At 45.2% G+C, this 15,020-nt stretch overlaps 1 protein-coding gene across 9 annotated transcripts in view; it reads left to right on the forward strand.

Moving 5' to 3' along the window:
* Positions 1 to 15,020, forward strand: part of Atpalpha (sodium/potassium-transporting ATPase subunit alpha) — a 213,563-nt gene that overhangs the window by 120,650 nt on the left and 77,893 nt on the right. For 2 of the 9 annotated variants that reach the window (XM_017912191.1, XM_017912194.1), the window contains exon 1: positions 4,404 to 4,492. The exons of 5 other annotated variants lie outside the window; for them this stretch is intronic. In XM_017912191.1, the coding sequence (XP_017767680.1) occupies positions 4,481 to 4,492 (12 nt within the window). In that variant the 5' untranslated portion in view covers positions 4,404 to 4,480. Of the gene's footprint in view, positions 1 to 4,403; positions 4,493 to 5,485; positions 5,586 to 15,020 lie in introns of those variants that run through there. 2 more of the 9 variants (XM_017912192.1, XM_017912195.1) reach the window with 1 other exon arrangement.

Genomic DNA, 15,020 nt, shown 5'->3' on the forward strand with positions numbered 1-15,020 from the left:
TCATACTGCTATCGAGAATAATAACCCACGTTTCACTCGGTCTTTAAAAATGATATTAAGTATGGCTATGCTTGTTTTCGAATACCAATTAATTCAAGTGAAGTCAACTGAAGTCAAGTGAAGTCAGTTGCAGGCAAACAAATAAACAACCTTCCTCCCTTATCGATATAATTATTTCAATTTTCAAAGACCATAATCTTGAGAAATATTCTCCTTTCATTATTTTCACATGCATTATAAAATTTTTGCAATAGTATTACGTAATTTAGACGCGAAGCAAGTCAATTGAAGTCAATTGCAAAGAAACAAATAAATAAACAAGATCTAATTAATTTCCAAGGACCATAATCGTTTAATTTCCAAATTATCTAAACAACTATATACTTTTGTCAGATCATTTACATTTTGACCATAAAGTTTCCACCCTGGTGTTACAAATAATGTCCAACATCCTAACCTCAAAGTCAGGCGAAGTCACTTGCAAACAAACTATCAATCCTCGTCAACCTAATTAATTTCTACTGACCATAATCGTTTCGTTTCCGAATTATCTAAACAACTATATACTTGTGTCAGACCATTTATATTTTAACCATAAAGTTTCCATTACAAATAATACCCAACATCCTAACCTCAAAGTCAGGCGAAGTCACTTGCAAACAAACTATCAATCCTCGTCAACCTAATTAATTTCCACTGACCATAATCGTTTTATTTCCGAATTATCTAAACAACTATATACTTCTGTCAGACCATTTATATTTTAACCATAAAGTTTCCATTACAAATAATACCCAACATCCTAACCTCAAAGTCAGGCGAAGTCACTTGCAAACAAACGATGAATCCTCGACTATAATTGTTTAATTTCCGAATTATCTAAACAACTATATACTTCTGTCAGACCATTTATATTTTAACCATAAAGTTTCCATTACAAATAATACCCAACATCCTAACCTCAAAGTTAGACGAAGTCACTTGCAAACAAACTATCAATCCTCGTCAACCTAATTAATTTCCACGGACCACAGTCGTTTCATTTTCGAATTATCTAAACAACTATATACTTCTGTCAGATCTTTTGCATTTTGATCATAAAATTTCCATTACAAATAATACCCAACATCCTAACCTCAAAGTCAGGCGAAGTCACTTGCAAACAATCAATCCTCGTCAACCTAATTAATTTCCACTGACCATAATCGTTTCATTTCCGAATTATCTAAACAACTATATACTTCTGTCAGATCTTTTGCATTTTGATCATAAAATTTCCATTACAAATAATACCCAACATCCTAACCTCCAAGTCAGGCAAACAAACGATCAATCCTCGTCACCCTGATTAATTTCCACGAACCATAATCTTTTAATTTCCGAATTATCTAAAGAACTATATACGTGTGACAGATCATTTACATTTCGACTATAAAATTTCCATCTTAGTGTTACAAATAATGCCCAACATCCTAACCTCAAAGTCAGGCGCGGAGTCACTTGCAAACAAACGATGAATCCTCCACTATAATTGTTTAATTTCCGAATTATCTAAACAACTATACACTTCTGTCAGATCATTTATATTTTAACCATCAAGTTTCCATTACAAATAATACCCAGCATCCTAACCTCAAAGTCAAATGAAGTCACTTGCAAACAACCGATGAATCCTCGTTAACCTAATTAATTCCCAAGTACCATAATCGTTTAAATCACCCGATTTGCACCCAAGAAACTATTCTCCCTTGTCCATTCTTCTCGATATCGATGCACTCTCGAACCGATCCACGGATTCTCAGGATGAATTCCTCTCTCACTCCTCCCCCCTCTCTCTCTCGCGTCGCCACGGCCAGAAGTAATTATCAAGTAATTCCGGCAATGACCTGACTCACCGGGATGGCTGGAAGCCTGGAAACGACTGGACTCGAGTCGTCGTTTTAACGAACCGTAATGAAAAGCCCGGAAAGGACGGTCGGCTGGCGTTGATAGCGGGCCGATGATTAAATCGCTGACAACGAGAAAAGCCGTGCGGCTCGCGATTGAATTTCCTTTCCACCGTACGAAACGCGGGGGCCCCGAGGGCGTGTGGCCTCTGTCTGGACGGGAAAAGGCGGAAAAATAGGGAAACGGAGGCTGGTCGCGGGTGCAGGCATCTGAACGGATCTTATCTCGACTCCTCGCGTCTCGGACGAGCGATCGATGCTTCGGGTCGCACATCCCGTCGATATTTTTCAGCCAACGGGTACACCCGCTTCGGTCCACGGTGTTTTCCAACTTGCCGAACGCAGAAGTTATCGCTGTTCCCGGAGTAATCCATTAGAAGCCTGTCCGCGAGTTGCTCAGGTGAGAGCCACGGGTTTGGTCTCGCTCTTCGGCAGCATTCCTCCGATGGAAAGTGTCTAGACCACGCGAAACATCGAAGTTTCGAGGTTTCCTCGGTAATCGGGTTCTCGTTGGTACCTGGTCTAGCTAGAGAGACTCGAGATCGGACTAGCTTTCGAGCCCACGTCGCAGACCAGGCTAACGAAAACGGCTATAATGAAACGCGATCAGCAAGGGTGTTCCCTAGATTGCCTTGGGAACTTCAGGAAATCAGTCTAACTAGGACTCGACGGGGAAAAAATTCTAGGGAATTCTGGTCTAGTTCGCTGATACAGTCTAGCAACTGACCGATGACATGTCTCGTTAGGCTCTAGGTGTTCGGGTTGCGATTTGATACCGATGAAAACGATGGCTGGAGACGGTTGATCGGGACTAAAGGCTGTCGCGAACGCAATGGAGGGTTGGAAATAATGCGACGCGTTCGATCATCCCCGAGGACCGGCAGGAAACGGGATCCCCCGGATCGCGGCTGGTCTCCGGTTAAACTCGGAAGAAGAGACAGGGCTCGTTCCTCATAACGTACAAGACGGTGGATTTGCATGGTGGAGCGGGACAGGGGACCGGTAGAGCATTCCAGAGAGTCGGAGAGAGAATGAGAGAGAGTGAGAGATTGGAGGGAGGAGGAGGATCGGTGCGAGTAGAGTCGGTCAGCTAAAGCGCCGTGTGGCGCGTAGCCCGGTAGCACGGATCGCGTTTCAGTGGTTCTCATGCGTTACCTTTTAGACCCCTTTGTCTGGCGAAAATTTCAGAAATCTTTCAAATTTTCTTCACTGTCAACTCATTCCTCGAATCACATTCTTCTAATTTATACCATGATTCGCGACTTTCGTACGGCACTGATATTTTCTGTCTAAAATCGAAATCGCGCAGGGATCCTCGTTTCGTGTTGGGTTAGGGTTGGAGACGGTAACTGATTGTCCCAGTTGCTGAAAATTCGTCCGGGAATCGTTAGAGCACCGTGCATGGCGGACCATGACATCGTGCTCTCGTTTACGGCCCTGCAGAAGCGGGACAGAGCCGACGAATCGGTATTTCTCGGTCTCGCCCGATTAACCCTCTGTCATGGCACACTTCTGGCCGAAAAATTTCCCCAGGGAGCGGCGCGAAGACGGGGAGTATCCGGACACGGGCGCCGGAGTCGGTAAAGCGAGTTGAGAGCCACTGGCGCGACGTCGGAGCGTGCGCCGTCGAGTTTGGGGGCGCGGACTGGCGCGGTGGCGGCAGGAACGGGCACCTCTAGGCTAGGGGTTCGAACGGTGCCACGGAGAGGGGTGGGTTGGTCGTGGAATGGTGACTAGGGGGCTGCGGGGCTGTAGGTAGCGACGGCCACGTTCGTTCCTCACCCCTGCGAGTTTTCGAGCAATTTGGCTGTACGAAAATTTTTACGACCATGGGTGACAAGATTTCGGACCGCTTTAAGCACGCTCCAGTTCCCGTGGGAAGAATATCGGGGCGCCTGGTCGGTGGCGTAATCGAGGAAACTCGATATTTAAGAAACGTGGGATATGGGCAAACGGATGATATTAAATTCGAGTTTACGAATTCACGAATGACGTAACGACGGTTATTTTACAGCCTTCGATGCTTGGTAACGAGTAAAATGCGAAAAGTTTGGATATAACCGTCGAGGGATGCCCTAAGACACGTACCTTTGTAAGATGGAATGCTCTGAGCGAAGAATCTAGCGATCGAACTTGGAATTGCAATTACAGTTAGGAAATGTACGCGTTATAAGGTATTTCGAGACGCACTCGGGTTTGCAAAGAAGTCTCTGGTCTTTGTGCGGATCGCTAAGCTCTAGGCTCCCCATACGAGGTCTTCGCGACGCTTGGGTGGTGGCGCTCGAGGTGCGCGGCACAGGAATGGGGGTGAATCGAGAGCGCCGCGGTGGTGGGGATGGTTACCGTGGCTGTGCACAGCGGGTTGGTCGGGTGAGGGACGCTGGCGCGGTGGTGGGGGCACGGCGGGTCGTGGTGGGGCCGGACGGGTCGATGATGCCGGCGGTCCTCGACGACTCGAAACGCCAGTCAGTCTCTGGTCCACTCGAAGCCGGACTGTTAACCTTCTATCTCATCGAACACCGCTCGCCGCAGCCATGGGTGACAAGGTTTGTGATTGCTTAGACGCACAGCCATCTCTTCGAATCTCTGACCAGCGAATCTTCGCTTTGTAGTCACAGCGTGTCACAGCTTTATCCTGCTTTGTCGAGCTCTCTCTCTCTCTGACAGTTAGCCAGATAGACCATAGTGTGCGTGCTTGTGCGTGTGCGTGCGTGCGTGCCCGTGCTTTCGTATTCGTGTAGTATGTGTGCGTCCGTAGGGTGCGTGAGAGAGAGAGAGAGAGTAGAAGCGAACGAGATTTAGAGTGCGATAGAGAAAGACGTAGAGCACGAGTGGCAGGCGTGAATGAGGTTTTAGAGGTCGGAAGAACGCTCGTTAGAGAATCGGTCTCTCCTTCACGGAGAGCAGCAGGACGTACTGGAAATCCACGGTGCGACACCGGAGCTGCTTTTAGGCATTCCCGTGGGTGTTTCTCTTCTCCTCGTTACCCGAAATCCATCCCGACGAGATTCTCCCGTTACGCGCTCGCCCCGTGATCGAACGACGAGATCGCCGTTCCGAAAACATCGGCCAGAACGATATCGGAAGGGAAACGGAAAGGAAACGGAAGGGCCAGGGAAGGAACGGAAAGAGGGCGCGAGGGAGCGAGACGGAAAGTAAGAGAGAGGAAGAGAGGTGAGTCTGTGGTGTAACCACTGCTAAAGAGGAGCTTCGATCGAGGGGCAGGAGGGCGAGAGTGGGAGTGAGCGAGAGAGAAACGCGTAGGGAGACAAGGAAGGGTTGTGCTGTCAGCGTTCTCTCTCTCTATCTCCCTCGCACGACCACACGCGCTATCTCGTTCTCTTTTCCCTCTTTCTCCCTCTTCCTCTCTCTTTCTTTCTTTCCACCTCGAACTCTCGCGGAATCCGCGCGAAGCAGTTCTTCCCAGTGATCCGTTCTGTCAGTGTCGTTTCCAGGAAACCGAGGAAGTTCCTCGAGTCGGAAAGGCTGTCCCTCCCTCTGTCTGTTTCTTTCTCCTTTTTCTTCTTCTACTACTACTTCTTCTTCTTCTTCTTCTTCGTCTTCGTCTTCGTCTTCGTCTTCGTCTTCGTCTACGTCTACGTCTTCGACCGGTCCAGTGAGCAAGCAAGCAGCGACATGGTAAAGTGGCATTTTGCGAAGAAATCACCCCTTCTCGCTCTACTATCTCCCCAATCCAATTACCTTAGTTAGTTACCATACTTCCGTCATTTATATATTTTTTTTTTTTCTTATTTCACATTTCCATTTCGTCATTTCGTCATGGACGTTGTTTGCCCCCGTAATTTTCCACGCTCCACATAACGATTTCGTTCGGCAATTCGGTCGACGGTGGCCTTCGTAAGGTGGCCCCCAGTGCATACCAGAAGAATCCGTCACTGGGACAGTGGCCGTGTCCTGACAGTGCTTCGATCGCGGATTATACGCGTGGTTCCCTGACCCAATTGTGCGGCTCGAGTACTTTTTAGGCGTCGTCGAGAGTGTGGGGCGACCGGGAAAGAAAGCTAGAAAGCCTGTCCGTGTTTCTACCAGAGGGGGGTGGATCTAGTTCGAGGGGTGTCGGTGAGGGTGTCGCGGCGCGCCGCGCATGCGCCGCCGACCAGCTGCGGACTTTCCGAACGGACGTCACGGTCTTCCGCGAGAATCCTCAATGAAAATCCCGGAAAATTCACGAAAATCCAGGCGAATCTCGTCCAACCAGTTCGTCCGCTTATATGTCCCATCGATTGGCCTGTAATCCCGTCGATCGGATGAACCACAGTCACGAATCATGGCCCAATCGACGCAACGTGCGATGCAACGTTTGCTCGCGAACAATCCCCGATCCCGATGACGCAGAGAGGTTAGGTTATCAAACGTGGCGTAGGATTCCATGTCTCGTAGGCGAGATCGATAGATCGCACAGCCTGGCAGACCCTCGGTTCAGCGACGTGGCTGATCTTCCGCTCGTTCCTTCTCCAGACCACGTTAATTCGATCGATCGTTGCACGTTCCAGCAGAAAATAACGTCCGCATGGAGACTGGTATTTTTAGCCAGCTATTAAAGCTCACCTTTCGCCAGTCTGTGCGCAAGCTCCCGGCAGGCAAGGATAAATCGGAACCCGTGATAACGATGAATTACAGCCCGCCTTCGGAGTCACCTTCGGGTACGCTCAGATCTAATCTTCGCACCCTAACGATCCTTCCGGGGTATCGAGCATAGCCGTCGTTGGACTCCCGTGGAGATCCTCAGACGGATAGCCGAGCCTCCAGGATCACTGGAACGCGATGCTTCGATCGCGGAGACAACCGATACCTAACCTGGCCACAGACGTCTCGTGACACGCCCTGCATTGCAAGCTTCCCCTTCCTTTTCTTCCCTCCAACCCACCCTCTCACTTCGTTATAACGATCTCTGTTCTCCGATTCCATGAACCTCTTTCGATCTTCCGTTCGACGCCTTTTGATCACCTGGATTCCGGAAATTGGCTTGCCTAGATCTGTCATCGAGGAAGGGTTCGTAGGATCGATGAAAGACTCGTTTGAATCCCGACGTGTGTTGGACACCCTTGTATTAGACACCCTTGTGTTAGACACTCTTGTCCTGTCACGATTTCCTGTCATGATTTGGTCAAGTGTTCGTTAAATGCTGCGAAAAGCTGATATTTTTCTCAAATAGGAGTCTCCTTCGGGATCTCCGCCTTTTGACATGTCTTTTCAGCTGTTTCACGACATCGGTAGCGTAATCTTGGCGATTTTTAAGGGCGAGGCTGATGTTCTCGATGGGTGTCAGTTTCCAGATAGGAGGTATCCGGTAGATGTTGCGAGCTTTCGTTTGCCTGTAGCTTGATTGGAACGGATACGCGTCCCTTTGGATAGGAGACGCACGGAGCGAGTCCCACGCGAGCTCTGAGGTCGGGGCTGCTGGCCCAAGGACGCAGCCGTCAATTGAAAAGGTCGATCCTTTTAACAGGCCCTTACCGGCGTTTTTCATTCATTGAAATTCCTTCGAACGACTTCCGCCTGTCGATTATCCCGCCACGATCTGCTCTCCTCTCCTCTCCTCGCTCCCGTCTTCTCTCTCTCTCTCTCTTCTTCTTCCACGATTGTCTTCTATAACTCGCTCTTACGCTGCACCTGACTCGCCAGTTTTATCTCGATGTTTTTCATTCGTCTCTATCTTCTTCCACGATTGTCTTTTATAACTCGCTCTTACGCTGCACCTGACTCGCCAGTTTTATCTCGATGTTTTTCATTCGTCTCTCGTTTCGATCATTTTTTCGATCATTTTTCCAGGGTTGGATAACGTTGGCTGGTGTTTTTCCACGTGAAAAGCGGTTCTCTGTAGCAGATTTAGCGCGAAGGTTAGGCTAGGTGGCTCGGATCGAAGGATTTTCACGGCGATTTCGACCTATGACCTTCGGGAAGGGACTTGCGCCCTTTGCGAGCTGCCCAGGTCAGTTACATAACGCGTCGGTGACGTTCGTGTTCATTCAACGCTGTCCGGTTATCGACGGATCGATCTCGATAATCGGAGAGAACGAGATCGTTGCGAGCCTCATGATCGACCTTCGGGATCCTCTGCTACAGCGAAACCTCGATCCCGAACGTGGTCCTTGTAGATAATCCTGCTTTGGCCCTTTAAGTGATCTCGTACGAGGTTCGTACGCGTGATCGTGGCCATTTTTAATACCGACGATTGCTCGGTGTCGTGTCCTCGGTTCACGCGTGCTTCTGGTGACATCGATACGATATCTCGCGACTCAGAAATAGCTGGTTGTGTCTGGTTCTCATTAGGAAGAGTCTTTTATACGGCGATTCATTGCCAGGTCTCATCGCAGAAATGTCTGGTAGAATCTCAGTCCCTAAGAAGAGTCTATCGAAGATCTAGATCTATTTAGGTCTATTTTAACCAGAGTCTCCTTAATTGACGAGTAGACTGTGATAAATTAAGCAACATAGATCCTCTTCCGCAAAGGGACCTTTGATTTAACCCATACCGAAGTGTTTTTCGCCAGAAAACCCGTGAGACCCCTAACCCAAATCGCGTTGAAGCGCCCCAGCGTGTAAACCTTGACCCTAACGACCCTAAATCTTTCACAGTCCTCACCACCTCTATCCAAACTAACGCGAGGAGCTAGGAATTTCTTTCTACCTACTGATCTCCAGCTGTGGTGACCGTCGATCGTCATCGAATGCATCGCGCGGAAGGAGGAGCGAATAGATAGATGACTGCGATAGATGCAGTTAGCCAGGGACAATCCGTTGCTAATTGCAAACGGGTCGCGTGGTGTCTTTCGATGAACGAGATTCGTGTCGAGCATTAGACGCGGTGTTTCGCGTCACGAGCGTAAAATTAAGCTCCAGGCCGCGCATCACACGCCACTTAGCGTTTCTCGTTCGGCCCGCTTCGGCCCGCAAAACGCTCATTTCCGTCAGAAGTGTTTCTAACGAGCTCACGCGAGATGCGCCGGCCTGAACGGGTTCTTGAGGCGGAGCTCGCTCCGGGAACGTCCATGCTTCCTTCCGGTCTGCTCTCTGTCGTCGGATCGCCTCGCATCTCGTGGAAACGTGCCGAGTGGCCGACGAAAGGAAGGCCACGAGCAGGTTCTTCTTCCTCGAGCTCGAGTGGCTCACTATCTCTTTTCGAGGAGTCCACGGAATTGCTGCATCCATGGGAGAAGTGCATGGAGAGTAGTAGTTGGGTTATTGGGACTGGCTAGGAAAGGTTTCGTGATTGGTTGCTTAGGCAGTATTATATTTTCCTACTCGCCAATTCCTTTGAAGAAATTTTTGTAGAAGATTTGATTATTAATTTCTCGGAGTGTCTAGGGAATTATTCTTTCGCATTGCAATGAGGAGTCTAGACGAACTGCATTTGGATAAGTTACAGTCGTCATATGAATACAATTATATCTAACTTACTGAGAGTCTAATATAAAGACAGAAATAAAAATATTCTATTCTTATTCTGCGAATTCTTTTGAAGAAATTTGTTTAGAGGCATTGATTATCAATTCCTGGGAATATCTAGGGAATTATTCTTTTGCATTCTGACAAGTCTAGCCAAACTGTATGTAGCTAAGTTACAGTCGTTATGTGAATCAAATTTTACTTAACCTATCGAGGGTTAAGTATAAAAATAGAAATAAAAATATTTTATTCCTATTTTAAGAATTCGTTTAAAAAAAAAGTTTTGCAGGTGCTTTGATTATTAATTAGTGGTAATATCTGGGAAATTAACCTCTAGCATAGAATTTTATTTAATCTATTGGGAGTCAAGCTTAAAAATAAGAGTACTTTCAAATTGCCAATTAATTTGTTTATTTCTTCTACAACATGTTTCTAATTTATACGTAACTGTGAGCCATAACGAGTAAAATTCATCCAAATTCCAAAGCCTCTCGCAACTATATTACAAACAAACTGGTCACACAGCAATAAATCGAACTCGAATATTTTTCCAACGCTGAATTTCCATTAGGACAATCTAACTATTCGATCTCTGGTCTATAATAATTACAGATAACTCTCGACTTCTTCGTCAAACAAATTACCGTTGACATTTGCTCAGATAGAAACGTTATTACGTATGTCCATTAATCCTCGTCATACCACTCCAATTATTATTATCGTCCATCTGTAATATACCTAGATACACGTATTGGACACGCACTAACTCGATACTTGCATTGTTAATCTCTGAATATCGAACCAGAGAGCAACTCCTTCTTGAGAACCTCGAACGTCACGTGACCCATAGCTCCTCGCACACCTTCGAATTTTTCCACGACTTTAACAAAAGGAGTCGAATCTTGAGCCTTGTCAGTGATAAGTATTGTCAGTGATACACCTCGGGATTATGGCATAGTTGATATATTGTTATGAGGATCGTTGGTAAAGCTGGCAGAGGAAGCATCGAACGTCCATTAGGTCGCGAAGACCGAGCAGGGTGGTTGTAGGTGGAAGGGCCGCAGACTAGATGGCGCCCAGGCTCGCCTTCTGGGCTGCCTATCGATCCTAACCTATTTATAATTCCTCTGACATTTCGATTCGTATGATAACGTCGGCCAATTTTACCACCACGCGCTCTGCAACCCCCGACCATCTCTGAAAATCCTTTTTCTCCGTGTTTTCTTCCACTACAACCAACGATCTTGCATTTTCCTACCATCTTACTGATTCTTTCCGGGGGGAAAAGAGGATTTCGTGCGAGCAGTCCTCGAAAGCTCCTCGGGAAGATGTTTCTCCGCCATTCTTGCTGTTTGTCTTCAGATCTAGGTATACTCGGAGTGGGTGGTAATCGATGACATTTCCAGTGGGACTTTCATGGCGGTTTCTTTCAGATCTAGGTCTTGTTGGGCGTGTGGGTGGTGCTCGATGGCATTTCCAATGGGATTTTCATGGTGTGCTTGTGTTTCCTTGCAGTGCGGTGGTTTACGACATTTCCAGTTTCTAATTTTGTTGGAAGCTAGGCTAGATTCTTTATCGCGAAGGATATGTCGCGTCAGTGACCCGTGATATTTGTTGCAAGCGCGTTTTTACTCTGATTAACATTAAACGAACGAGAATATCTTCTATAGCTTGTGCAGTGTGTCGTTTAGGTTCGGGTGTATTGTTTAACCGTGTAACTATTTTAATTTCATAATGATCGTCACAATTTTTGGTCATCGGTGAACTTGGTGCACCCAAATTTGTCGCTGTTTTAGATACGAGTAGGACATAAATGTAGTCTGCAATTTATGGGACACAGTGTTATTAAACTTCCTGAGAAAGTTATTTCATTAGTGCGTAATTTGAATCGAAACGGGGAGACAATTATGCCAGAAAATTTTGACAGCTGCTATACATCTAAGTTGGAACTGTGATATACGTAAAACCCTGTATGGCGGCCTTTTTAACTTCAAATTTGAATCAAAAGTCAGTATAACCCAGAACTGAAACCATATTATGCATACAGGCCTGTTTGGTGGTCTTTCTAACCTCAAATTGGAATCAGAAGACATTAAATTGCAAAATCGAAACGATATTATACATACAGCCTTGTTCGATAGTCTTCCTAACCTCAAATTGGAATCAGAAGGCACTACAACTCAGAATCGAAACAATATTGTACACCTAACGCTATTTAATAGTCTTCCTAACCTCAAATTGTAATCAGAAGTCACTACAACTCAGAATCGAAACAATATTGTACACATAATTCTATTCAGTACTGTTCCTAACCTCAAATTGGAGTTAAATGTCACTATAGTGCAAAATCAAAACGATATTATACACATAGTCCTGTTCAATAATTTTCCTAACCTAAAATTGGAGTCAAAAGCCACTACAACTGAAAATCAGAACGATATTATACACACAGCCATATTTAATAGTCTTCCTAACCTCACATTGTAATCAGAAGTCACTACAACTCAGAATCGAAACAATATTGCACACATAACGCTATTTAATAGTCTTCCTAACCTCAAATTGAAATCAAAAGTCACCACAGCTGAAAATCAGAACGATATTATACACACAGCCCTATTCAATAGTGTTCCTAACCTCAAATTGTAATCAGAAGTCACTACAACTCAGAATCGAAACAATATTCTGCACATAACTCGATTCAATAGTCCTCCTAACCTCAAATCGAAGTGAAAAGTCACTACAGCTCAAAATCAAGGCGACATTATACACACAGCCCCCGTTAAGTGGTCTTTCTAACCTCAAACCGAAGACAGACTCGCCTCCACTTCGCACGATACACAAACCCCTATAGAATCGCCGTCCTAACCTGAAATCGAGTTCAGAATTGAAAGCAAATCCAATCCCAACTTCTTCCTTCCACCAGGTCTTACTTGGTCCCTCAAATCCAATTCGACATCACGAAACAAAGGGCTAATATTCGAACAAAGGCTGAAATACGCGAAGTTTGACCCAGTTCTACCCCAGTGCCGCGTAACCCGACCAGTGATCCGTCATTAAGGAATCAATCGCCGTGGAACGAGAATACCTGACGGGAAAAATACGAGGTTGAAAAGAGTGAAACAAAAGAGGCGGCTGGTAAAGGTGAGCAGTTGACTCGTCTGTGCACACGTCCAGCCCCGAAGAAGGGCCCGAGTATTCCTCGAAGGTTGGCCTTCGTCTTCTCTCAATCGGACCCAGGCAAGACCGACCCTTCGGTGTATTTAAAGGATCTTATTTCCGACACGACTTTCCGCTTTGAAAGAGCACTTTTGCCGCGGCAGAAACGGGACCACAGCCCTCTTTGTGGTCTGCCTTCGCGAAAGGGGTTGATCCTTCGACTTCGCCGAGGGCTCCCTCGAGTGAGCCAATGATTCCAACCCTCGACAGAAATACTCGCCTATCGATCCACGTGCAACGCCAGACTTTCTTGCTCGTTCACCACCGTTTCGTGTTTACGAAAGCGGCCGTATCGATTAGGTTCAGCACCCAAACGGAGGGTGTCGATCGATGGATGGCGCGAGTCTGGTCAGGCGAATTTAGGTTAATTCTTCCACGGTTCCCCGTGGTTTGGGTTAATGTATTTGCAGCCTTTTTTCTGATCACTTGGTGGGTGCTCGCTTGCTTAGTTTACCTGATTAGCGCAGCTGGCTTCAGATTGGATTAGGCTTCGAGAGGATTCTCGAGGTGTCTCAGGTCGTTTTTGGATGAGAATATCGCGTTATTCGTGGATACGGTGTGTTTTGTAAATCATTAGGGTCCGGGGTCTTCTGTCATGAGTTGTTGAGATGGTGATGATTGATTATTGGTTATTATAGTATCCTTTTCTCTTGTTGTATTTATTGTTTTTGTTCAATTTATTTTGTTAAAATTTGCTATTTTGGAAGTCCATTTTCTATAGGGTTCTAACCCCTCTCCTCGCGAGATTGTTGAAATCAGCTGGATTCACTGGTATTCTGGATGTGAATTCTTCCCTCAGAAAGGGTTACTCTTCGTGAAGTATTGGGGGAATTATTTTTATGGAAAGCGAGGAGTAGGTGACCAGAAATTAGGATGTGGGGGATCCCCCCTTTTCTCCTCACGGTTGTTGAAGTTGGTTGGTGTCCCAGGTATTCTGGATATGGCGATGATGATGGTGCTAGAAAGCACGAAAGGGAAAGGAAGGGTGGCATTTCGTTTTGGACCCCTGCTAGTGGACTCATTTAGTAAGACTTTATAGCAGGTCCTGCGTTAATAACGAGTATACTATTGGAAAGTTTGGAAGTTACATATATAGGAAGCGGAGGTGTTCCGAGAACTTGCGAGAAAGTCCTCGAACCTCCTTCAAGTCGGAATCCATCTAGCGGCGAGTGTGAGAATTACGGTCGCTACAATTCTGTATATACCGATCCTTTTTCGATAAAGGGGTATTTCTGAGTGGTCTTGACGAATTTCTCGCAATTTTCCAGGAGTCGAATTTCAGAGGGTTGACAGTCTACAGGGAATTCGGTATTTTTCTTCGTTTATTTGCCCGTTTTGTCAACAATTTCGCAGCAGCCTCTTCAGAGAGCAACGAATCTCGTTGGTCTTTGAATTTGTTATGATTCAATAGTGCTCTCGTTTTAATGAAGGAGCGTGTCTCTTTGCTTTTGCTGGAGTGTCGGTGCTAGTTTTTATTAATTTTAAGCGAGCTTTTCGTAAAGTTTGAACATCGAAGATATATATGGCGACATATATCCGTGATTGCGAGATTGGGACTTAACGTTTCTTCCTCCTTCGCGTTTATTTCGCAGCGAACGTAAGGTTTCGCCGCGTTAACGCGATCTTCCAATTTCTGTGGCAATCATTACTCGCCATTTACACAAACACGTCCTAGATTCCTCTTCTGTTATCTTCCTTCGCAATGATCCCACGTTTCTGAATTACCGCGAGCCTCCTGAAATCGGAAATCAAGTCCAACTGTCTCTAACATCCTTTTATAGGTCTCGTTTTCTGCTTTAATGGTAATTTGATATCATGAATTGAAATTATCGATGAGCATTAGGATATGGAAATTGGAATTCAAGTCTTTTCATTATTTTTTTACCAAATAACGTTTGGTTTTTCTCTGATAATCATGTTATTTACAAATTAAAATTATTACTGGCTTTTATAAATATTTTATAGTTTGGTGATAAAAATTCGACGAGTCAAGATAGTTTAGGATATCTAGATAAAATTGGAATTTAACATTTCTTATTATTCTTTTATACTTTTTATTTTCTCCTCTGAGAATATCATGATTCTACAAGTACAAATTATTGGGGGTCTCCAAATATTGGAATTAAAATTTAATATTATTTAATTGTCATTTTGTATATCTAATTTTCTGCTTGAGGAATAGTTAGGTATAATTTCACAGATCAATAATATTATTGGCTACCAGATATCAAAGATAAAAATCCAATATTTCTTCTTCCTTAATAGTAACATAATTTTACAAATAAAAATTATCATTGGCCTCCATTTATCAGAGATAAAAATCCAATATTTTTTCTTCCTTAATAATAACATAATTTTACAAATAAAAATTATCACAGGCCTCCAGGTATCACAGATAAAATCCAATATTTGTTAACAATCTCTTAGACATTTAATTTTCTTCCT

This window comes from Eufriesea mexicana, unplaced genomic scaffold, assembly GCF_001483705.2.
Source record: "Eufriesea mexicana isolate 0111107269 unplaced genomic scaffold, ASM148370v2 scaffold354, whole genome shotgun sequence".
In the NCBI taxonomy this organism is placed as follows: Eukaryota; Metazoa; Arthropoda; class Insecta; order Hymenoptera; family Apidae; genus Eufriesea; species Eufriesea mexicana.